At 51.0% G+C, this 24,226-nt stretch overlaps 1 protein-coding gene across 1 annotated transcript in view; it reads left to right on the plus strand.

Moving 5' to 3' along the window:
• The window catches only part of MYRFL (myelin regulatory factor like), an 82,955-nt gene extending 67,585 nt beyond the window's left edge, over positions 1 to 15,370 (plus strand). The window contains 8 exon segments of the mRNA XM_025476614.3: positions 1,928 to 2,002; positions 2,086 to 2,138; positions 2,259 to 2,438; positions 9,190 to 9,277; positions 11,362 to 11,436; positions 14,456 to 14,576; positions 14,885 to 14,959; positions 15,096 to 15,370. Coding sequence (XP_025332399.3) covers positions 1,928 to 2,002; positions 2,086 to 2,138; positions 2,259 to 2,438; positions 9,190 to 9,277; positions 11,362 to 11,436; positions 14,456 to 14,576; positions 14,885 to 14,959; positions 15,096 to 15,182 — 754 coding nt within the window. The 3' untranslated portion in view covers positions 15,183 to 15,370.
• Positions 15,371 to 24,226: the final 8,856 nt, after the last annotated feature.

Raw genomic sequence — 24,226 nt, forward strand, 5'->3', positions numbered from 1 at the left:
TTTAAGACTTTATTTATTATCGGTGAGGGGGATGGTGGCAGAGAAGCAGTCTCCTCACTGAGCAGGGGACCTGATGTGGGGCCTCAGGATCCTGACCTGAGCCAGAGGCAGGTGCTTACCGACTCAGCCACCTGGGCGCTCCAGGAGGCCCTTTATAAACTCATATTCTAACGAAAAAAGCATGGGCTTTCTGTACCTAAATGTGGCATGAAGGATGATTTTTTTTTTCAATCAACTGATATTTTTTAGTAGCTTACTGGGCCTTGTGTGTGTGTGTGTGTGTGTGTGTGTATCTTTTTTTTCAGTGTTATAAATAATTGTCTCAAATTGTTGGTTCTCTTTCCCGTCCATTTGGGGGAAAGGAGTAAGAGGGCAGGCAGTCTGGTGCAATCTGTGCTCCCCTGGACACGCTTGATTGTTAGGATTCTTCTAGATTCCTCAGTAAAGACTTCCCAGCAAAGGGCCTACGAGAGAACCCCAGGGTATACGGTATATTGAAACTGCAGCCGGATGTGCTAAGCAGCTGAGGCCCGCAGACACAGTCAGGACGGAGGGTTTGCTGTGCAAGCAGCGGGCACTTGCCCCCGTCCACGTCTGTGGGGCGAGGGGAGCCAGGCCTCCCTGGGGGGCAGGGCCTTCCTGGGGCTCCGGGGGCCTGGGTCCTCTGGGTCTCCCTGTCCGTAGCCTGTTGGCCTGGCCAGATGGCTGTTTGTCTCTCTCTCTCCCAAAAATGCTTTGCAAGTGTGGGAAAGGGCTGCTGGGCCTGGTCTCGAGGGAGATGCTTGCTCTCAGGGCCCAGTGAGGGATGGGGCCAGGGTGCTCATGGCTGCTGGCCGCCGGCTTCCTGGCTCTGGAGGCTCGTGGGTCTCTGTCCCCCCTGCCCCCTGGGGTGCGAGGCCCTGGGGACCCGCTGCCTTCTCCTCCGTCTCCCCAGTGAGCTGCCCTGCACTGGGATTCGAGCACCTGCCAAGAGGTCTCTCGGGGCCAGAAGCAGAATTTGCCCCCGAGGAGAGGAGCCGATGTCCCCTTCCTGCATGGTTCTGGAAGTTCTGGGGGTCGTGCGTGGACGTGAATGCCGGAGACGACTTAGAGCGAGCACCTGAGGGAACGGGGGGCAGGGTAGGGGGCCCGGGAGCCCGGGTGGCAGCAGGCGGCAGGTGGGGTCCGTGTGACGGCATCTCTGGGGCTCAGTAGCACTGCATCTGGACGGGGAGCACTGCAACCGGCCGAGAACTCTCTGCAGACTTTCTTCTTCGTGGGTGGAATTCAGAAGTGCCGCACGTTCCCTGGCGTCTATTTGATAGTCACCCCAGGCCCTTGGAAGGCACGATGGGGTGGGGAGCCACGCCTGGGGCCGTGGGTGTGAAGCCAGGCTGGCCGGACGTGGGGTCGGGCCACCCTGCGGCCCACTGTCAGGGCGCCCCTGCTCCAGGGAACGTCTGGGGGCGCAGCGCTGTGGGGTGCGGCCTCCCAAAGCCCAGAGCCTTTGGGCAAACCTGCTGCTTGCGTGTCTGCGACCTGCTGGTCAAGGGAAAGGGCGCAGCCCCCCCTACGGTCACGGTGGCCTCCTCTCCCCGGCCTGCTGTTGCAGCCTGAAAAGGCAGGCGGCCGGCCAGGTCAGAGGGGCCCAGAGGAGGCCCCCCCAGGGCCCCAGGGCCTCCTCCCCTCGCCTCCCCGCGGCAGCGGCCCAGGCCCAGGGGGCTGCTCTCTGGAAACGTCCACCAGAGCTGAGGAGCCAGGGCCTCTGGGCCCCGGGACGCCGAGGGCTTGCTCGCCCCAGGCCGGCGGCTCCGTGATGCCCCAGTGGCCCTGTGGCCCGTCAGGGGGGACCTGTGGCCGCCGGCTGTAGGGGGGGAACGCATGTGAGCTCAAATCTGTCACCTAAGGCTTCCTTCTCATGTTGTCTTCTGTTTCCTTTTTTAAACAGCGCCCTGACGATAGTCTCCCTTTACATACTCAGCTTAAAAGATCAAAACCGACGTGCCCCAAACCTCCCTCTGAGGTGAGAGTGTTGGGCTGCTTTTCCTTGGGGGAGAAGGACTCTTGAAGGCCTCCCTCGTTAATCGGTTTGCTCTCTTCCCTCAGCAACAGCACCAGCTCTCGGGAGCCGGCCCCGCCGCCCACAGCCTCCCCCTCAGGTAGGACTTTCACATTCCTCACCCCCAAACCCAGCCTGGTTCAGGGGAATTGTCAACAGAAGAACCAGCCTTTCAGGTTAACCTTGTCGTCTCCCTCCCCCTCCGCCCAACGCTCTGCAGCACCTCCTCCAGCCCTGGCGACCACACAGGCCTCCCTCCAAGTCCCAGAAATCACTTTCTGTGAGGTCCTGCCCTGTCGGGAGACTTACTGCTGCCCCATCTGGGGAAAGAGAAGAGTCCCCTCAAGTCCCGTGCGGAGGCGGTCCCGGGAGGAGGACGCCCATCGGGGGCCGTGGGCAGGTAAAGGATGTTCAAAGAGAAGCGACTGTGGGGACTCTGCACCCGAGGTGTTTTTCTTTGCAAATATTTACTTGCATAATCTGTTCATGGTTCCAGACAGTGGTTCTACTTGGGGTGGCAAGATCCTCCCCAACACAAGTGTGCAAGCTTGCCGTCTCTGTAATCGTGAGTTCCCTGCCCGGGGATGAAATTGTGGTTGATGCAAGGGGAAAGGGCTCATTTGTCCATGGCCAACAAAGACAGTCATAGTAGAACATGTCAAGTAATCCTGGGTGGGTTGCGTAGATTTTCTGGCTCAGTTAGAACTTATAAAATGATGTCGTATCTGGGCTTCCTGCCCAAACCAAGTAGGGCAAAATGCAAAAGGCTTTAGAACTCTAATGAGTTCAGGGTAAGCTGCGAGTCAGTGAAAATCACAACCACTTTCAGAATATCTGCTTCTTCCTCCTGGGGAGAAACACACACACACACACACACACACACACACACACACAGAATTTTTTAAGTAACAGATTTCTCATGTTAAAAAAAATTATGGAGACTTGATCAAGGGCTAAAAGTATAGTTATCTCTGTAAAAACATATATAACACATCCAAATGTATCCTAACTCGTTGTTTGGGGGGAACCTCTGCACACACACAAGCGTATAGACTAATGATGACAATAATAGCAATACACACAGGTTAGGGTGGCTTCTGTATTCAGATGCCATGGCAACAATAACTCCCCAATTACAGCAGCTCACTGTGGCCAAAATTTATTTCTGACTCTGTATGTCAAATGTGGATCAAAAGAGGGCTCTCGCTCATGGTGTCATTTAGAACCCAACTAATGGAGACTCCATCTCAATACGTATTTCTACAATCTCTGTAACAGTGATAAGAACACGGCTCTCAAAGCTGCCACTGAGGCGTACCACATGTCCTTCTGCTTACACTTTATCGGCCAAAGCAGGTGACATTGGTCACATCCGACTTAGAATGAGTTGATAAAGTGCAGACCTAACATGTGCCTAGAAGAAGAACCAGGATATTTTGAGCAGTCCAAGTGACGGACATGGAAAGTACGGTCAGTGGTTGAAGTTTGGGGGGCAGCAATGTGATTTCCTTTTCCTTTTGATATTGTTCCATACCCTAGAGGTGAATAAATAACTTTTACAAATCGTCATCATCACCGTCGTCATCATCACGTAAGGAGCCATTACCGCATACAGAGGCACTGCCGTAAGTGACCTACGTAAACCTCCGTGAATAAACTATTCGAGCCTCACAAGCCTAAAAGATAGGCATCTCCATTCTTTCTAACGATTGGTGAGGCATAGAGAATTGTTCCCTGCCCCTGTAGGAGGCGACGCTTGCACTGTTTTTCTCATGAAAGCAACTTTTGATTGAACTTGGGAACAGGTGCATCAGCACAGGACAGAGATAAAGCTTCAATGTGAAGAAAGGAATCTGTTTCAGCCATCAAATTCTCAGTAGTCTCAAATATGGAAAAGTCCAGCACTGTTACAGAAATCCCCCCAGGCCTTCGTCTTGTATGAAAGCACATGGATCCCTGTGGCTGGTAAACCTTTTTCTTGCCTTGGGAGTCCACCTTGGGTGTACTTGGTGGCCTTTTCGGAGAGCAATCCTCAGAAGAGACCATCTCACCTATGAGGATGTGTAACAGTGGATCCTATACAGGAAGAGGTTATGGACTGATCCAATCTTCATTTCCAAAAACGTTCTTGACCCTTGAGCGAACTCATTCCTATAGCACCCAGCTCTTTACATCGAGGGAAGGTTTATTGCTGTCTTCTCTGGGACGTGGGGTGCCAGCCTCTCAGTATGGGAGGCACTGACGAGACTTCTAGAGAAGGAAGGGCTTCTCCATAGCACCTGGCTGTGTCCTCCTAGACGCAATTATCAGCTTCTCTGGCTAATGGGGAAATTTAAATCCAGCCTTACCAGGCTCCCCAAGATCTGGGGAAAGTTGTTCCTCTTCCCTCTTTTAGATGAAGAAAGATGGAAAGGATTTAAATGTTCTCTTCACTCTCATCTTCTGGAAACTCACAAACTTTGGGGGATTTAGAGTCTCATAGAATGTCAGAGAGCAACATACCAGTGGCACCCTAACTTATTGACCCCTGGAAGCTACTATTAATTTGTTATTCTTTTACAATTATTTGACTGAGAAAATACCTAGAGGGAGAATGTTACTCTAAACTCAGGTAAGCTTTTAGTCAAGTTATTTTTGTTAATCCCACAGCAACATTTGAAGAACAGTACAAACCTGTGGGAGAGTTGTTACAAGTCCACGGACACCACTGAACACTTTGTGCAATCACTTGGGGTTCCAAGGTATCCCCAGGTCAGGAAAACCTCTATTTTCCAGCTGATAAAGTGGAGGCCGGGGACTCTGCTTAAGGTTCTGCAGTAAGTTACTAGAGAGGTTGGAACTGGAAGCTGAGTCCCCTGTCTTCCTGTCCTGGGTTCCTACCCATCTACCATCATGCCGCCATTTATTTGGACATGGTGTGCAGATGCTCTAGAGGAAGCAGAAGGTATTCACACTATGGTTCTAGAAAGCCCCTTCGCCTCTCCCTACCCCAAGTTTGCCTTAGAGCCATTGAGCTATCCCTGATGTGGGGTATTTCTGGGGTGTAAAGAAAGCCTCTTCTCTTCTGCTGCTAGTCCCTCCTTCCCTTTGTCCTATAGGACACTGGGATTCCTAAATCTGAAAGTGGAGAAAGCCAGGCAAGTTCTTTCAACCAGACGTTTCTGAGGCAGCGACGACTAATTAAAAATTAAAGAATAATAAATAAAAAAAAAATTCAAGAGTTAAGAAAGAAACCAAGTTGAAAGAACTCTCTAGGATGAAGAGTGCTATCTAGCACTTTACCAAGCCCCAGAACACACTTATTGGCTCCTTCCCTAAGGAGAAAGACCACGAGTAAAATAGAGAAGGGAAATGAGTATTTTTATGCTATGCTGAGCACAAGCCATCATTCTTCTTTTGGGCCCAAGCTGATTGTGTAAAACGCCTTTCAGAAGGTTTATCCCCTCTCCTCACTTAATATAAAAGGTTTGGGTAAGAGGTGGAGAGTGGGTGTTTTGGAATATTGAGCTTCTGTTCTGAGGAGCCAACTGAGTGTGATGGATTAGATTTTAATCTATGCAACCAATAAAGATGTAAACAGACGGAGTTAGATATAAGAAGTGAAGAGCTTGTGAGGGGGGAAAAATCTAAGGAATTCTACAGATGTTAAGAATTTTGGTAAAGATTTTTTAAAAATCTCAGGAAACTAAAAGGCGTGGAAATTTGTGCTTATTTTGTCTGGAAGATCAGAACTCTGAGAAGAGCAAATGGCTGAAAGAAACTGGTTCCCCGTGTACAAGGACACAGTCATCAATTGGTTGGGCTCATTGACTTTTTCTTGGCATGAGTCTGGTTCAATCGGGAAAGAAAAAGGTATCCAAGATGCTTGGAACTCAGCCACACCGCCCAATTTTATGAGTAAGGCTATATACACAGTCTACCACAACAGGATATGCTTTGGTTGGACACCATCTTAAATCTCTCCTCTCCAGAAGTTTCTAATTTAGTTTATTGGGAGATCTTTTCCGCTGATTACAAAATATATCTCCAACATCACAGTAAAAACCGCTGAGGGTGTATATTAAGTTTACAGTGAATATTACTGAAAGGCATTTGTAAAATGAGAGCCACCCCTGCTTGACTACAGGAGAATTTATGGTTTTCCAATAACCAGCCTTTCAGCATTGCCTAGTCTTGCCTCAGAGAAGGGACAAATTGGAGATGTTTTTATAGGAGACTTAAAATGTATTTCCAATCCTGCTTTTGAAAAGCCACTTTCATAACTCTAATCCTCAGGATTATGTCTCCTCAACTTTACCTTTTTATTACTGTTTTTAAAAATACCGTTATCCCATCAGATACTAAATCCTATCGTAGGATTCTGTGTCTCCAGGAACCCGAAAACATGCTTCCGTGGAAGTGAGGCAACTCTGTAGTTCTGTTGCTAAAATTGATAATGAGCCCTGTGCCTGCGAATTCAGTGGGAAAGTAGCAAAAAAGATAAGGGATGGAAACAGATAGGATGGAGAAGTTCTGGTTTCCGCTTCTTTTTGTGCCTCATTTGCCCTATAAATTCACAGCCTTCTGTCGAAGCAGTCATAAGCGACACTCCTAGCAGGGGACCTGTGCTTGACAGGTGCTTATTGGAATAGCTGGCATCCAGGAAATCTCGAGGCCTTTTAGACAGCACATATATTTCTATCTAAAGGGAAATATATATTCAATCTTCTAGAAAATCCTCATGGGTCAAGACCCATTTCTTTTTAATGAAAAAGATCAAGATGCTCAGGAAACCTGCCTCTCCTTCAAAGCCTGCCTCACTCCCCTTTGCCTCGAGGGTGAAGGAGCTCCGGTTTCCATGTGTACCCTCCCCCGCCCCCCCCCCAGCATCCCTCGGCACCCATCCCCTGACAATTTCCCCTTCGAGCGTGCAAGAGGAAACAGTTTTCTAGAGGGTATATGATTGGCCTCTCTTCCTTCCATCCTCCCCCAAATATTTGCTGAGCACTTGCAGAAAGCCCAGCATTGCCTTGTCTGGGGCCATGGCCGTGCACAAATGTGCACGCGGGCTTCTAGAAGCTCACAGTCAGTTTTGTGCACAGGTAAACAAGCCTGTGTGCCTCGTGTGAGAAGTACTAACCAGGGCAGATCTACTTAGGAGTGATGGTGCCAAAGTAGCGTGCACCCTTGTGTGTGCTTTCTATCCGGAAATTGCACATAGAAGCTTGAGTAGGAACTTGTTTCTGATCTTGCCTCCCTTTTCTTCCTATGAAAGGAGCACACACTGTGTTAACCTCTGTCTCTTGTTAACTGAGGTTCCTGGCTTTATGTTTTGCCTCAAACTATGTTGAGAAATATAAACATATTATGTAATCCAAATGGAGGAAGATGATAAACAGTATGCGTACTTGGGGAAAAAATCGGCAAATTAAAAAAAGTGACTGCAAAACCATTAAAATTCTTTTTAAAGACTTGTTTAGCAGCCCACGAAATAATTGCGTTCGCCATTTACTCTAAGAATATGGTCCCCCCACCCCCAAAGCCTTAACAACAATCATCTGAATAGTTACCCTTCCAAAACTGCCTTTTTTTTTTTTTTTTTCCAAAACTGCTTTTTTAAAATGCCTTTTCGGCTATGACAGGGGCAAAACCACTCCCGGACTTCCCTCCCCACAAGCCAGCTCTGGCCCCTAACCAGTGACCTGACTCTTCTCAGCTGCAGCGGGGTCCCTACCTTGAGCTTTGAGCTCTTTTTTCCTGTGCAGATCACATTATACCAGGAGTTACTCAGGAATCAGAGAATTTTAATAGAGGCTCCCTATTCTGGAGCTGTCAAGAAAGGACAAAAATGCACACAAGTTAAGTGACAAAACAGAGATGACATGCTTTTGATGGGGCGACAGATAGATCACTAGCTGATCACCCCGCAAATGGCCCAAGGGTAAAGCTGTGGCATCACGAAGGAGCGGGCCGTGGGCCGCACGGATCCGACCTGGCCGCCGTAACAAGGTACCACAGACGGGCAACTCAAGCAACAACATTTATCTTCTCACAGTTTTGGAGGCCAGAAGTCCACAATCAGGGTGTTGGCAGGCCTGGTTCCTTCTGAGGCCTCCCTCCTGGACTCACCGATGGCCACCTCGGTGCTGCATCCTTCCAAGACCTTCCCCCGGGAACCTCTTCTTCCAGGCAGGGACACCAGTCAGATTGGATTAGGGCCCAGTGTAACAGCTTCATTTTAACCTAATTGCCTCTTGAAAGGCCCTATTTCCAAATTCTGAGGGGTTGGAGCTTCAACGAGTTTGAAGAACACAAGGTAGCCCCAAACAGCTGGCTTCTTGGAGGAGGGTGAGAACATACTAGATCTGCAAGGAGTGGGGTAGGGATTGGATGGGTGAAAGGTGGGAGAGAGAAAGGGTGGGGAAACATCGAACTGAAGAGACAAAGGGGCGTCTACTGGGTATCTTCTCATCCTGACCCACCAAGCCTTTAAGATTGACAGACATTTTCCCTCTTCAGAAGACAGAACCTTGTCCTTCCTGGCAGGAGATGCGCTAACCAGCCCTGACTGGGGGAGTGACTGTAAATTCACATTTAAGTGACCCTCCTTTGGCTTCGTAGAGCAACCAGCTCTTCGTAGAGCAACCAGCTGCGTCAGCCTTCCCCAGGGACACTCTCTAGCCAATGTCAGGCGTGAGAGGTGGTCACTCACCACCAGACAAGTGGAGGTTGATCCGCATGGATTTTAATTATTTATTTGAATTTCCTGCCTTCTTCTCCTATTCTGATGGTACTTTTAGTTCATTTTCTGTTTTCTGAGGTTTTTTTAAAAGCTTTCTTTCTTGGCCAGATTGCATTTCACATTGCACCCTCCCTTTTCAATAAATGTCAATCTAGTAGGACTTCCAAAAGAAATTCTTTTGTTTGTTATCAGATGTTATCTATTATCAGAAACTGGATTTTTAAGAGTTTTCCTAAAATTTACTCTAACTACAACAACAAAAGCCTTCTTCCCTCCCTTCCCCTTCTTTTTTCCATTTGAATGCAAATGGAACCCATTAATCTAGGAAACTCTCATTTCACATTCAGTAATTTGGAGTTTTGCTGGAGCACGATACCCTTTTCCTCTGCAGAAGGGTTTACTTTCTTTTCTCTATTTCTTCTCAATTCAGAGATTGATACAACCATTAGTTCTATTCAGATTGTGGAGATCCAGCAAGTAATAGATCATCGGTATTGTGGTGGAGGCCTCCAGTGCAGGTGGGTAAGCCTCCCCATCCTACCCTGATTGTTTCTGGGATTTACTCAGGGCTCTGGGTTTCTGAGACTGGAATGAAAGCCAAAACTACATGGTAAAAGTCAATGCGTGCATACACTGCTCCGTAAGTGAAAACACATTTGTTACATGGTAGACGAGGGAATCATAAAATGGTTGGTATTAGCGAATGTCAATAAACCATGGCTCCAGTGATGCCAGTCTCTCGTTTTTAATGGGGACGTCCAAAGCAAAAAACTTAGGGGGACTCTCCAAGGACACATTCCATGAGCACAGGGGCTGTCGGTTAATTTTATAGACAAGAAAGACGTTGTTACTGATGGCTCCACGTAATGAATGAGCTGACGTTTATACATTTTAATAACGAGGAATATCATTATCTTAATTGCTAAGTAACAAAGCTTATCGTGGCTTTTCCAGGCAGGAGAAAAAACATCCAGATATTGCAAAAGTTATCAGCAACCGCCATGTCCATGGTGAGCCATCCGGTCATGGTGCATTTAGAAGCATAGCCTACAAGTAGCCTCAGCTAGCTGGCTCAAAATGCAAGTTGAAGGCAGTAAGAGTGGGGACCTATTTTTCTTTCATCGATGAATATTTACTGGGTGACTGCTAGGTGAAAGGCAAGGTCCTGTACCGTGGACTGGTATCCCAAATCCTTGGGATTCTCAGCCTTATTTCTTTTTTCAACCTGATGACCCTGAGCTTTAACTGTGTGGTACTTTATGATTTGTTTATGGCTTTGACATTCATTATCTCATTGGATTCTCCCCAAATCCCTGTGAGGTTGGGATTGTTGATCCCATCCTGCCATGAAGGAACCTGACCTTCAGCGAATTTAACCAAGTGGGAGACCGATGTTAATTACTGTGCTAGGGTGACATGGTGAAGAAGGGTGGGATGATTTGGTTTCCAATTCCAGAACTTCGACAAGGTGTTAATTCCCCCTGAGTGTCCATGTCTCACCTGTGGGATGAGGCTACTGAATTGCGTTGCCGTGAAGCATGCAGACGCTGGCGGGGCGGGGGCACTGGTAGGAAGTGAATTCCATTTATCTCAGCTTTTTCCAGTAGAACAAGGCTCTCCTGATCCCAATTCAGATCCATTTCTTTTACTTCTGCTTTCTCATTTTTAACAACTCATTTTAGGAATTTTTTCTTTTTTTTTTAATTTTATATATTTATTCATGAGAGATACAGAGAGGCAGAGACATAGGCAGAGGGAGAAGCAGGCTCTCCGTAGGATCACAACCTGAGCCCAAGGTAGAGGTTCAACCACTGAGCCACCCAGGAGTCCCCATTTTAGGATTTTTTCAAGAGAATCTAAAATGATTAACTTTTCTCCCAATGTATCTGGTTTTAAGCTGTTTCTCCATGGAATTCGAGGTGTGGCCAGGTCCGAAGAATCTGTGTTAGATTCAATATGCTTTTCTGCTGGAGTTTTCATTACAGTATGAATCCCAGGAAGTCCCCCTTTGCCCCAGTAGCTCCCTTTTTGGGGGGATGTGGGGGGCGGAGTGCCTGCAGAAGCACTTCCCTGCTACAGTTCTCTCCAATACAAAATGGTAATTAGGACTATCAAAATGTTAGTTGATTCAAGTTCTGAAAGTACATGATATTTCCTGCTAATGTTGCCTATGAGGGAGCGATTCAGGGTAGAGGAGCTGGTATTTATTATCTTCAGTCTTCCTTTCCAGAGGGAAAATGCTGGTTTGAGGCCTTTGCCTCATTTTCTCCTGAAATCTGTGTCTCCTTAACGGGGACCAGAGTCGTTTTCTGTGCACTCAGTGGTATGCATTTGGCCTGGGATTTGGCTTTCCCTCATTTCACCTGTGTGTTCTGACAAACCATAAATCTTTGTGGTACAGTTTATATATTAACACCTACAAGAGATCCCTTTGAAATTTGACAGGTACGTCTCTGAAAAGCACAGAATTCTACGTGCTAAATTTGTTTTCCTGTGTTTGTTATAGAATATTTCACAGCTTGTGTGTAATGAGTAACAAAAGCCTTTTGAAGCCTTTCCTATGTATTTTGATTTGTGGTTTTATTTTTTTTTCCATAATTAGCCCTGGGAATTACAGTTACAATATTCCTGTTAATAAGCACACACCTACCAATGTCAAATTCTCTCTGGAAATCAAGTAAGTGCCTAATTGCAGAGAACAATTCTGCTTCTGTCATTATTTGAATAGCAAGGCTTTGACCTTACCTCACAGTTTGGTCACTAAGAGGGTGGGAAGTTAGCAGTCCCCATCGGCTGATGCTGGCTGGGGTGGGAGGTGGGCCAGCTTGAGGGAAGCGTCTTCAAAAGGATGGTCAGAGTCTTCCAGCCTCCCTCCGTGGGATGGAAAGGCTTCTTCTAGGCTTCACATTCACCTGTGAGACGGGGGTGACCTTGGGTTTGATGCTCACCAGCTCCAGGATACCCCTGAATGTGTCCCTTTGAATTGGGGTGGGAGCAAGAGGAATAGCATACCCCCTAGGGCGGGGGGAAACCTGCCCATTTTCCTGAGCTCCTGGTAGCAGTGCTAATGCAGACACCACTCCCTCTCCCCAGGGGAGTTCACAGAGTCAGAGTTTGGAGTTGGGCAGACCAAGGTTCAGATTTTGTCTCTGCCACTTACTAATCTTATAACCTTTTGGAGAAACCACTTCTCCTCTCTGAGCTCTTTTTAATCTATAAAATGAGTTTGAACTAATACCATAAGAAGTAGAGCTGCTGTGGGAAATCACTTGCTAATAGTGAAACCCATACCTACCATTTGCTGTGCACAGAGCATATGCCAGACACTCTCCACTTTAATAGCGGATCGTATAATCCTCACAATAACCCCCCGAGTTTGGTTTTTCTTTTCTAGTTTATATTTTTCAGATGGGAACACTTAGTAGGTTTGGAGAGGTCCAATACACTTGTCCCAAAACTCACAGCTAGCAAGCCGTATTGCTGGGTTTCAAGCTCGGCCCATCCTTTAAACTGTCACTTCTGGTCTTCCCGATGAAATGAGAGATGTAAGAACATTGCCCCTTCCCGACACATAGTAGGCGCTTCATAAATGGCAGCTTTTATTATGACTACCTTTCCCTCAAGATCGCAAAGCTCTAATTTTATCTATTCTTACCAAATATTTAAAATGATTACAGTACTTTTAAGACTTGGACCCATAAAATATTTTAAAAAAGGGGGGGATCCCTGGATGGCTCAGAGGTTTGGCACCTGCTTTTGGCCCAGGGCGCGATCCTGGAGTCCAGGGATCGAGTCCCACATTGGGTTCCCGGCATGGAGCCTGCTTCTCCCTCTGCCTGAGTCTCTGCTTCTCTCTCTCTCTCTCTCTCTCTCTCTGTTTATCATGAATAAATAAATAAAATATTAAAAAAAAAAGACTTGGACCCACTTCACTCAAATTATGCAGTGAGCTACTCACTGGGGTGATAGATGGGTTTTATTTTGTGTCTCTTGATTGTAGTCTCTCTTTTTCTCCCCCTGCACTTTTCCTCTCTTCTCCCGGTTTGCTTCTTGCTCTCCCTCCTTTTCCTCTGTCCTCCGCTCACTCCTCTGCTTCCCTGCTCTGGCATTCCTCCCCCATCCGTTTCTGCTGCTCTGTCCCTTCCTCTGTTTCACTCAGGCTTCATACTCCTCCTCTCATCGACTTTGCTTCTACGATGAGTTAATGACACTCAACCCAACTGCTTGCCTCGGAAAGGTTTGTTTCAAGCAGTGAGTATTTCATGACTCGGAACTCATCATGCTTCATGCAGAGCAAGAGCCAAATGGACTATCTTCTAGCATCCCTGAGTAGCCTGGAGTGGCATTTCCTCATTCATTCCTAGCTTTGGTGAGGGAAATAAGCTGAAATGGGGTATTCCCTGAAATGGCAAAAGACCATTAGGAGCCACTACATCAGGCTTTTTAGCTTAAGAACCATTTTTCTAATATGGGTGATTTAAAAATAACACACATACTCAACTGAGATTGTAAGTTGTCCCACTTGTGCAAAAGGATCATTTCCAAAGACAGTTGGATCTCATCCTCTTGATGATAATTAATGGGCTGCCCTCCAGAGGAGAATCATTCTTTCGGGCAGGCCTTCAACTCTGAGAGCCGTGATGGTAGGTAAATTCTAACGGGGCTCACCCCCAAATCCCTTCCCGTTTGTTTACCTTGCTGCTTCAAATAGGATGTACTCAGATCAGGGGTTTGTAGAATCTGAAATCCTGGAAACTTCAGGTAGATGCAAGTTCAGTTGCCCATGAAAAGAAGAGGGATATCTCCAAAAATGATTTTATATATTTATTTATAAAATAGATATGATCTACTTATTTAGAGAGAGAGAGCACAAGCAGGAGGAGGGGCAGAGGGAGAGGGAGAGAGAGAATCTCAAGCGGACTGCTTGCTAAGCAAGGAGCCCAATGATGCGGGGCTTGATCTCACAACCCTGAGATCATGACCTGAGCTCAAACCAAGAGTTGGACACTCAACTGATTGAGTCACCCAGGTGCCCCCAAAATGATTTTAAGATCTACGGTGATAGGAACTTCCGCTGCCGGGATGATTTCAGTCATGAGATTGTCTTAGAGACCGTCATATGCTACCTCAGGTTGTTTTGATCGGTTCAGGCTCTGAAACAAAAACAAAACACCATAGACTGAGCGCCTCCACAGACGTTTACTTTCCAACATTCTGGATGTTGGGAAGTTCCACACGGGGGTACTGGCAGATTTGGTGTCTGGTGAGGGCCTGCTTCCCGTGTCACAGAAGGCCATCTTCTCACTGTGTCTACCTGGCACAGGAACGAGAGAGCACTGAGGTCCTTGGTAGAAGAGCGGTTATCCCACTCAAGAGAGCTCCGCGTCAAGCACTGCCCATAGGCCCTAGCTCCCAACACGTCACATCGGAAGGTTGGGATTTTAGCATATGACTTCGGAGGAGGGGATCACGAACACTGAGTCTGTAACAGTAACCTCCTGAGACAGTTTCTTGCTGGAACAAGGAGGTGGGAACGGGGATGCTGGCATCCATGAGCCTTGTGGCATAAGACGCCTACGTGAAACTGAATGGGTTTCCAAGTTACCGTCCCATTCGTACCTCTTTTTAGCAAAGTGTAGCCCAGTGGTGCTGGTAACTGCTTTCCCTTTGCCCTTTCTGCCCTTTGTCTCTTGAAGCACAACAGAGCCATTGATAGTCTTCCAGTGCAAGTTCACCCTTGGAAATCTATGTTTCCATGGTCAGAGGGGAGCCAGAGGGACACAGAGCCGCCAAGTGGTCTCCCAGGAGATGACACAGGTAATGTTTTCCAACCCCTGGTCCCGAAGAAGTGTGTCTAGAGTTGTGGCTCAGCCTCTGTTGCCTACAGAGGGATGCCATGAGGCACGTGCTCTCCCCTTGCTGGCTGATCCTCGTCACGGGGCTTGGCTCGCTATCTCCCGCGTGTCCTTCTGAGGCCACAGACTGTTTTAGCAACTCTGCTCAGAAGCTGTTGCCCCAGATACCTTTCCTGGGGGAGTCAAGGAGATGCTTTCTCAGGCTATGTTCTTTCCAATGGAGTGTAAAATGTGGTTATGAAATGGATCTCTCTGTCATTCATTATTTAGGGCTATCAGCACATTTGGAGCCTCCCCGTAGCCCCATTCTTTGATAGCATGTACCATTTCCGTGTAGCTGCACCGGTAAGCTTGCTTTTTTTTTTTTTTTTTTTTTTTGCCTTTTTCTTTCCAGGGAGAAAGAAATAGATGTTCAATCAATTGATCAATTGATTTGGCTAATTCTTATATTAATCATTCTTTTTTTCTTCTCTTCTCACAGGATTTAGCTGACTGTTCCACGGATCCTTATTTTGCTGGGATATTCTTTACAGATTACTTCTTTTACTTCTACCGGCACTGTGTCTAATTTATTCAAGTTGGTTGAGGACTTCACCAAAGGAAAATACTCGGAAATACAGGCAACAGAGGCATCGCCTCTTGCAATTTCTTTCTTTTCTTTGTAAAATATTCACGTTTCTTGCCATAGGACTTTTTCAGGCTTCGGCTCCCAGCAGTTTTGAGCCATTAATGAGGAGAATAAAGTGTTTGCTGTAACTTGAGATAATGTGGTCTTTGATTTTACCGTGACTAGGAGAAAAACATTTCTTGGAGTCGACAGCACCGTTGGGCTTAAAAATACTGCTTCTGGTATTAAGGAATCTATGAGGTCAAAGTGGCAGGTCAAACTTTATCTGTCTTATGTGTTTCTCACTGTAGCTTTTGAGAAAAAATAAAAAGGTCCACCTCAGCCATGTCAGCTTGGATCCACTCAACACAGACTCTCGATACGGGCTGCGTTAAGGGGGACGGATGAGCGGTGTCTGATAGCTGACCTCACATTGACACAAACTATTGCTATGTGTTTGTGGGAGACAAGGAGTGGAAGAGAGGGAGGGAGGGAGGGAGAGAAAACAATATACACTGGAGTACAGAGCATAGCTTACTAATGAATTGGATTTAGGAGAAATAGTTGCAAGTATATCCTGTAAGGCTTGATGGGCACTAAGTTTTCTTAGTGAAACACTAACTTGTGACAAGTCTTTTAAGATAACCAAATACTCTAGGCCCGGATAGTTGCATTTAATCTTGCAGTTGTCATCGTTTTTGTTTTTTGTTTTGTTTTTCCTCTATATATGCAGGGCTTCTCTCATAGAGCATTAGTACCCATCTCCGTGGCTTACAGCTGAATTAGCTTTTGGATACTTCTGTCTGGCTTGTGGGTACATTTGTATGCCTTCCCCAACTTAGAGCAGCCAGATATCCTCCAGCTGGAGGCTATCAACCATGCCTTTTCTCTTCTGTATTCTAATGTTTTGACATTTTGGGGTCGTGCGGACCCTAGTGGGACTCTACCTCCTAGGGTCAGCCAATTCCTAGAGATAGCAAACGACTTGCCCATGAGTGCTTTTCACATACAAACCAACCAATTCAGAGTCCACACTGCAAACCGCCTCCTTTATCAGGCTCTTACACCCCACCCGCCCTACCCACATCAGGGCCAGGTACCAGACAACTAGGCACGGCTCCTATATCCCAGCGCCTGCTGGAATTATTCAAATGAGCCAATCCCAAGCCTGTTCACCCTGCCTCACCTGTTTCTTCTGATAGAAACCACATTAAAGGGTGCCTGGGTGGCTCAGTTGGCTCAGCGTCTGCCTTTGGCTCAGGTCATGATCCCAGGGTCCTGGGATGGAGCCCTGCATTCAGCTTCCTGCTTGGTGGGGAGTCAGCTTCTCCCTCTGACTGCCACTTCCCCTGCTTGGGCTCTTTCTCTCTGTCAAGTGAATAAAATTCTTAAAAGAAAAAAAAAGTGAAGGCTCTTGCCCGAGCTTATTCCTCTTCCTCTGCTTCCCATCTGACCCTGGTGGCCCCCAACATGTGGCATATCCCATTCTCTTGGGAACTGTAACAAACTATCTTTACAGTGGCAATCCTTGGCCATTCATATACCTCAAATTTTCTATTAATACACTGTATTTAGGACCTGGAGATTTGAGCCATTCCAGCTCTAGCTCCAGGTGACAAGGCTGAGGACTGGCTGGCCTTCCCTCATCTTACTGTTGGCCTGTGAGTCAATGAGGAGATGAGAGTATTTGGGTTTTTCACCCTGACAGTGATAATCAGTAGTAATAATACGTGGGAGTGGACTTTAGGTCCAAACAGCCCATGTCTCGAGTTCAAATCCTGACTTTATCTGTGTAACCTCAGGCAGGATACTTCTCAAAGTTTTAATTTCCTCTTTTTTTTTTTAAGATTTTATTTATTTATTCATGAGAGACACAGGCAGAGGGAGAAGCAGGCTCCATGCAGGGAGCCCGATGTGGGACTCGATCCTAGGACCCTGGAGTCACGACCTGAGCCAAAGGCAGACGCTCAACCGCTGAGCCATCCAGGGATCCCTTTAGTTTCCTCTTTTAAGGGAGAGGATAGTGAGTGTCTAGACAGATAGAATGAAATGAGATAAAATATGTAAAGCACAGAAAGGCTGTACATAAGTATAAGCTATTATTGTTATATGCAAGTAACAGAATCAATATAAAGCTTACAATGGGATTATAAAGGGATTGAGTCACTGAACACTCACACTTACACCAAGGCATGTTTGTGAACTATAAAAACCAAGTTGTGGATAGAGCATCTGTGTGTGTGTTACACAATGTTTATATTTTTTCTGTATTTGGAAAATCATTCTCCCTTTTATGAAGAGCAAAGCCTTTGTAGAAAATGAAATAAGGGGGGATCCCTGAGGGGCTCACCAGTTTAGCATCTGCTTTCAGCCCAGGGCGTGACCCCAGGGTCCTGGGATCGAGTCCCACGTTGGGCTCCCTGCATGGGGCCTGCTTCTCCCTCTGCCTGGGTCTCTGCCTCTCTCTCTCTCTGTGTCTCCGTGTCTCCCATGAATAAACAAAACAAAATCTTCAAAAAAAAAAGATAAAAAGAAAACGAAGTGAGGTAGTTAATTCTTGGGAGTATTTCAGGATTCCTGCCACTTCCTGGATTCAAATTCAGCCTTGCTTGGCCTCAGGGGTAGTATCAGCCTGTCCAGGCATGACCTGCGTCTTGAGACTTCATTTCCCATTTCATGCTGTAATAGCGTCCCACGTGCTTGGTGTGGGACACACTCCGTGACGTCGACTCTCCCACCAGGAGCGGCGTGCTTGTGGGCCGCAGGTGCACAGACCCCGTGCTCGCATCCGTGCGCTTGTCCTCAGCATCACACGGGGGTTCAGGGACCAAATGGGGTTCAGTAACATCACCAAAGAGGCTTTCTCTCAACTAAGTGCTGTTTTCAGATCACATCCGATTAGGAAACGGAAAGTCTTTTTCATACCACAACACAACACCAGGACGCGTTCCCAGAGACCGTGTTGGAAGTCTTCAGAAAGACGGGGTTCAACACAGCAAACAGACCGGTAGTGATCCGTGGTGTCCTGGGATCAGCTAAGGCCACTGGGAGAAGAAACTGCTGGAAGATGCTCTTTGGATTTGAAGCCCTTCTCCAGCGGTGAGGTGTCCACTGGGGACCCCGCAGCTTCAGGCCAGAAGACTTTATGCCAGAGAATCATCTAGACTCGCGGCAGGAGGATGTCCAGATTTAAGGAATGTCCACACATCTGTCTCCCCAAGGTTATAAGCTCCGTCTAATCATGAGCAAGACATCAGACAAACCCAAACAGAGTGACATTCTACAAAATAAATGCCTGAGCAAGACTCCTTAAAATCCCCAGGGTTATCGACAGCAGGTAATGTCTGGCAACCCGTCAAAGCCAGGAGGAGCTTAGAGACGCGGGGCGGCTAACGGCGCCGTGGTACCCAAATGGGAGCCTGCAGCCAACATGGGGAACACACAAAAACTGAAAAAAAGGACGGACTTTCAGTTAATTAAAATGAATCAACGTCGGTTCATTTATTGTGATGGAGGTTAACAATAGGGGGGTAAGGTGGGGAGTTTATGAGAACCCTGTGTACTAGCTTCACAGGTTTTCTATAAATCTAAACCTGCTCCAAAATTTAAAAAATTAGGTATTTTTTAAAAGTCAGAAAAGAAGTCTGACAGAGCAAGGCTGTAAGAGTAAGAGCAGGGCTGAAGTATCAGCTGCTGGCACCAGGTGCCACTTGGGATACCATAGGGTAGGCTCGGTCCTGAAACAGAAATACAGTTTAACGTCGGGTCATTTAGCTCTTAGTCACAGTATATGAAACACAGTAATTGCTTTGCCAATTATTCGCCGGATTTTGCATGTCAATTTAATTAGCTGCCCCCAACTGTCACAGAAAACACTATATAAAACATAAGGCAATCGCGTAACCTAAACAAGTAGAATTGCAATGATTTTATGAGATCTAATAAAGAAACCCATCAAGATTTTGGGACAACCAAATCATAAAAATTCACTTAAAAATCTGCAGGCATGAGCTCAACCCTGTGGCATTTGGAAGAAAAATAAAATGTAGAGCCCCTAACCTACCTCTCTTCCCATTTTTATTTTTACTTCCTTTGCCTAAACGATTTCTGGATTCCCACTTCCGAGGCAGGTTCCTGGCGACACGTCTTTGAGGATGTCCCACGGAAGTGCCCAAAAGCCATTTTGTCAGCGGTTGACTGAGGCCTTGGGCGGCCTCCCTGGCTGGCCTCTCACCGCGGCCTGGGGGCTGGCGGGGGCCGCTCTGCTCCCCCCCTCACATAAGGAAAACGAGGCACACAGGGGCCAAGCAAGGACGAGGGGGGGCGGTCTTCTGGGCCTCCATGTGACCCCTTCCCCCCGAGGGACACCCTCAGACCTCAGACGGGTGGCCGTGGCCTCGGTGTCACGGTGCTGGGGTCTCCAGGCCAGAGCCCCACCTCTGTGCTGCTGTGCCCTCCCCCCCCTCCGTGGTCTTGGATGGGTGCGCGCAGGTGGAGAGAGGGTGCGGGGGAGGCGGGGACAAGCGCTCCAGTGCCTCATTTTCAGAGGCCACTAATGCCACCGTGAGGCTCCCCTGTCCTGGCCCCTCATTACCTCCCAAGGCCCCGTCCCCGTGTCTGTGGGCTCAGGCCTCGGGCTTCACGCGGGAGCCCCGGGCTCACTTACCCCGAGGGGCCACTGTCCTCTCCCTCCCCCCCGCTCCTCGGCCTTGGCAGGACACCCCCGCTCAGGTGCTGATGCCCCAACAGGCATTGGCTGGGCCTGGCCTGGGAGTGGGGTCTACACTCACCTGCCCTGGAAACGCGTGGGATTATTGGGGGCCACTTGGCTCCCCGCAGAGGGCCCGAGACCTGGGTCCCGGGCCCTCCGTGCCACCCGCCTCCCCGCTCAGGGCAGGGGCCACTGGGCCTGTCCTTCAAGGACATGGCCACGGAGTCTCGCGTCTGACCGAGGAGGACAAGCGTGGTTGGCGGCACCTGTGGCAGCGCCGGGAACCCCGACGGCAGCCCCGCTCCCCGGAGGGCGCCCCGACCCGAGCCGGTGCCTCCAGGTGCCTGGCCCTGGGGTCTGGGGCCCACCCGCTGCCGCTGTCCCACCGCCCGTCCGGCCGCAGGGGACCCGGAGAGAGAGCTGGAGCCCCAGCAGGACAGTCGGGGCCCCGGCTCCAGCACCGGCCCCGTGTTCCCCGGGCGCAGCATCGGGCCCACGGGCGTCCTGCTGGCGTGACAGCCGAGGGTCGGCCGCGACAGGTGGCCGTGACCCCCCTGGGCCGCGGGAGGTGCCCGCGAGCCACAGCCCCCGTCGGCGTGCCTGGAGCGAGGAAAGAAGATGCTGGAAATCCTCCTTCCTTGAAGGAGCTCGAACGGCGGTCGGGCCAGGCCGCACCGTAACGCAGATTTGGATTGTTGTGCACTGTGTGTGTCTTAATCGCTATTATTTGGAATAATCGGATGTTATTACCCTCCTCCAAACACAACCACCTCGAAAGGACTTCCGACAGAAACTGGAAAATCGCCCGGCCTGTTGCGTCCTCCAGGATTTCGGACCCGAGAGCTGCCACCTGTTGCCCATCGTTTATATTTACGCTGCTCGAGGTTTTTTTTTTTTTTTTTTTTTTTTCTAGAAAGCACAACCGTGTGAGAATTTGCATTAATTGCAGATTAATTGTAAAGCACTTAGTGAATGTTTCCTATTAGGTGCGAACGTGGAGCATTAGGACAGGAACTCGGCTGCTGCTGCTCCCCTGAAGTGAGGCCTATTCTCCCCTGCAACGACCAAGAATCATTTCCTTGTTGGTGTGGACGTTCCTGGGCTCTCAGGAGCAGTTTCTGGAATTATCTGCAGTAGGGAAGCGACTCCAGATTATGCCAAGATGCTAGAGGGCCGCCACTTCGGGAGGGAGCCGTCACCCCTCCGCGGCCTCTGACCTTCCATGCTCAGCTCTGAGCGCCGTTCGCTCTTCCGCCGAGACATTTGGGGGGACCTTCCACGTGCCAGCCTCGGGGTACATGAGGAGCAGGCCACTGATCCGCTCCTCCCGGGGCCTCCTGCACCGGTGCACCCACCACACGGCCACCCAGCCACCAACCGCCACGACAAGGAGCGCAGTAGCTGGCCTCAAGGCAGGGGGGGGGGGGCGGTGCAGGGAAGGCGTGCGGAGGGGGCCTCGCGGGCAAGCGGGGAAGAGGCTGGAAGGGAAGAGGCGCAGGCTTCAAGCGGGAAGACACGCACCAGCCGTGGGGCTCCTGCAGGGACGGTGCACGTGGCTTGGTGTTGGGAGCTGTTCCTGTTGTAAACAGAGAAATAAAACAAAAAATAAAATTAAAAAAACGTAGGGGCTGCCTGCGGATCGGGCCCTGATGAGAAAGCCTGTGGCCTGCCGTGCCCGGGAGGTGCCCAGGGCAGGATGCCGCGCCCCGCCTGACCCAGGCCTCCTGCGGGCTCTCTGCCCGGCAGGCGCGCCCCTGCTCCTAGGAGACACCCCTTCTTGTGCTCAGCCCGGGAGCCAGCCATCCGTCCCGGAGACTCGGGGGAACCGTGGGAACAGCTAACCCCGCTGGGTGGGGCAGGGGGTGACTCAGGACTGGCGGGGACTCAATGGGCGGGGAGGCCGGGCCTCGGGACGGCGACTGAGTCATTGCCAGGTGCAGCGACCGCCCTGGTGGCCGGAGACACCCGTGCAGTGTCTGCCCAGGGCTGCTGGTCACCCCGCCCGCCGCCCAGAGCTTGTCCTTCTGCAGGACACTTCCACAGGTGCTCGTGGCAGGGAGCGCAGGGAGCGGGTGGGAAGTCTTCCCAGGACGGCTTGCCCCTTCTTTGGCAACAGCACCCCCGGTTTTCGCTTGGCCGACTACCTGGGCCTAGCGGTCAGTCTATACCGGTGAGGACAGCTGGAAGGCAGGTCAAGAAGGGGCAAGGGGCCCCCCACCCTAAGAGGAAACCAGCCTCGCAGGGAGCCCTGCACCCTTTCCCACGTGATGCATAGGTGACCCAACTGGGTGACAGGCACAGGGAGGGGTAAGCAGACTAACAGCCTGCCAAGGAGCCCGTACAAACCTCTTGACTTAGGAATCCGGGTGGCAGCCCCCCGGGATCCCCCGTCCTCAGAGTTCCGTGCCATCACCCGACGACAGCTCAGTACACCTTGCTCGCTGCCTGCCACTCGGCTCCAACTCTTCCTTCTTCCCACGCCGTGTGACCAAGAACCCCGGGCAGCTGCAGAGAGAGACCGTGCAACCTCTGTGAATCCGGGGAGCCTCAGACCCAGGTCCCCCGGGGAAGAACAGCAGTGACCCAGGCCCCACGGAAGGAGACAAGATGTGCCTTATTAATTAGTTCGCATTTGGCAAGAGCAACGGGTTTCGGGGTCGCTCTCTGCCCCGAATCAGGGTCACCGGGACCCTCGGGGTGGCTGGCCTGGGTCTGAGCAAACAGGTGCTCAGTGGGGGCACCCGGGACTCATTGGCTGGGCTGGGCCCAGGAGGATGACGGCTTGTGGTGGTGGAGGTGGGGGTGCACCCGCAGGAGGGGCTGCGGCCTGGGGTCGGGGTGCAGCGCAGGAGCTCAGAGCATCTCGGGGACAGCCCCTCTAGGGACCCCGATTGGGCTGCAGGAGTGATAGCTCCCAGCTCACAAGGGGCACCGGAAAGCCCGAGGCGGTGCCCCCCAGGCGACACACGAACTGCAACCAGCTCGGTGGGCAGCTCGCAGTGTCACCCGGGGCACGGCCTCCCGGCCTCGGGCATCGCGTTCCCGGGCGCGTCACCGTCGGGGCCCGGGGCCACCACGCGCGTCACGGAGCCTTGGCCTTGGGGCTGCGGGAGTAAGGGCACAACCGCATAAAAGGTCGCCTGTCCGCGGGGCCGGCCCGGAGCGTCCCGCCGTGCACAGCGGCGTCGTCCCTGCGGCGCGACAGGTGCCATCGTGCTCCGCTGCGGCCCGTGGGGGGGGGGGGGGGGGCGGGGAGGCTGCCTCTGAGCCGCTGGAACCGCCGGCTTGCCGCCCCTGACAGCCGCGGAAGGACGGGCGCCCCCCGCGCCCCCAGGAGGAGCCGCGCCCCTTCCCACCCTGCGCTAAGGCAGCTCTGCCTCCGCCTCCTCCTCTTCCGAGCAGTCCGCCTGGATCCGGGTCCTGGCGCTGGGATGGGGGTGGGGGGCGCTGACAGTTGCACTTCGTGGGGAGCACGTCCCAGGAGGCTGGGTTCTATCGCGGAGCCTAAAGGTCGCAGGCGGGCCTCTCCTTGCACCCCCGGGATACGGCCTGTCCCCGCGGCGCCAGATGCGCCCGCGGCCAGCTGCGCCCGCGGCCCCAGTGAATGAGGTTCTGGAAGGAAACCTAAGCGATGCGCGCAAACCCGGGCGCGAGGGCAGGCGGGCGGCTGTTACCCGACGGAGCTCGCTGCGGCCCCGCGGGGAGGCGGAGAGGAGACCCCAAGCCACGGCGCTCGGCGGGAAGGTGAGGACAGGGGCCCCCACCCAGGCTGCTGACGCCCCGCGGGCCCGGAGCTGCTGACCCCCCGCGGGCCCTGAGCTGCTGACCCTCCCGGGCCCGTGAAGCTGACCACCCCAGGCCTTGTGCTACTGACCCCCCACAGGCCCCAGGTGCTGACCCCCCAAGGCACTGTGCTGCTGACCCCCCCCACCCCCCGGGCCCCATGCAGCTGACCCCCCCCAGGCACTGTGCTGCTGACCCCCCCCCGGGCCCCATGCAGCTGACCACCCCGGGCCCCGTGCTGCTGACCCCTGGCAGGCCCCGTGCTGCTGACACCCCCGTGGCCTGAGCTGCTGACCCTCCCCAGGCCTCGGGCTGCTGACCCCACCATGCCCTGTGCTGCTGACCCTCCCGGGCCCGTGTAAGTGACCCCCCAGGCCCTGTGCTGCTGACCCCACCGGGCCCCATGCAGCTGGCCCCCAGGCCCTGTGCTGCTGACCACCCCAGGCCCTGTGCTGCTGAGCCCCTCGGGCCCCGTGCAGCTGACCCCCCCCAGGCCCTGTGCTGCTGACCC

Source organism: Canis lupus, chromosome 10, assembly GCF_003254725.2.
Source record: "Canis lupus dingo isolate Sandy chromosome 10, ASM325472v2, whole genome shotgun sequence".
In the NCBI taxonomy this organism is placed as follows: Eukaryota; Metazoa; Chordata; class Mammalia; order Carnivora; family Canidae; genus Canis; species Canis lupus.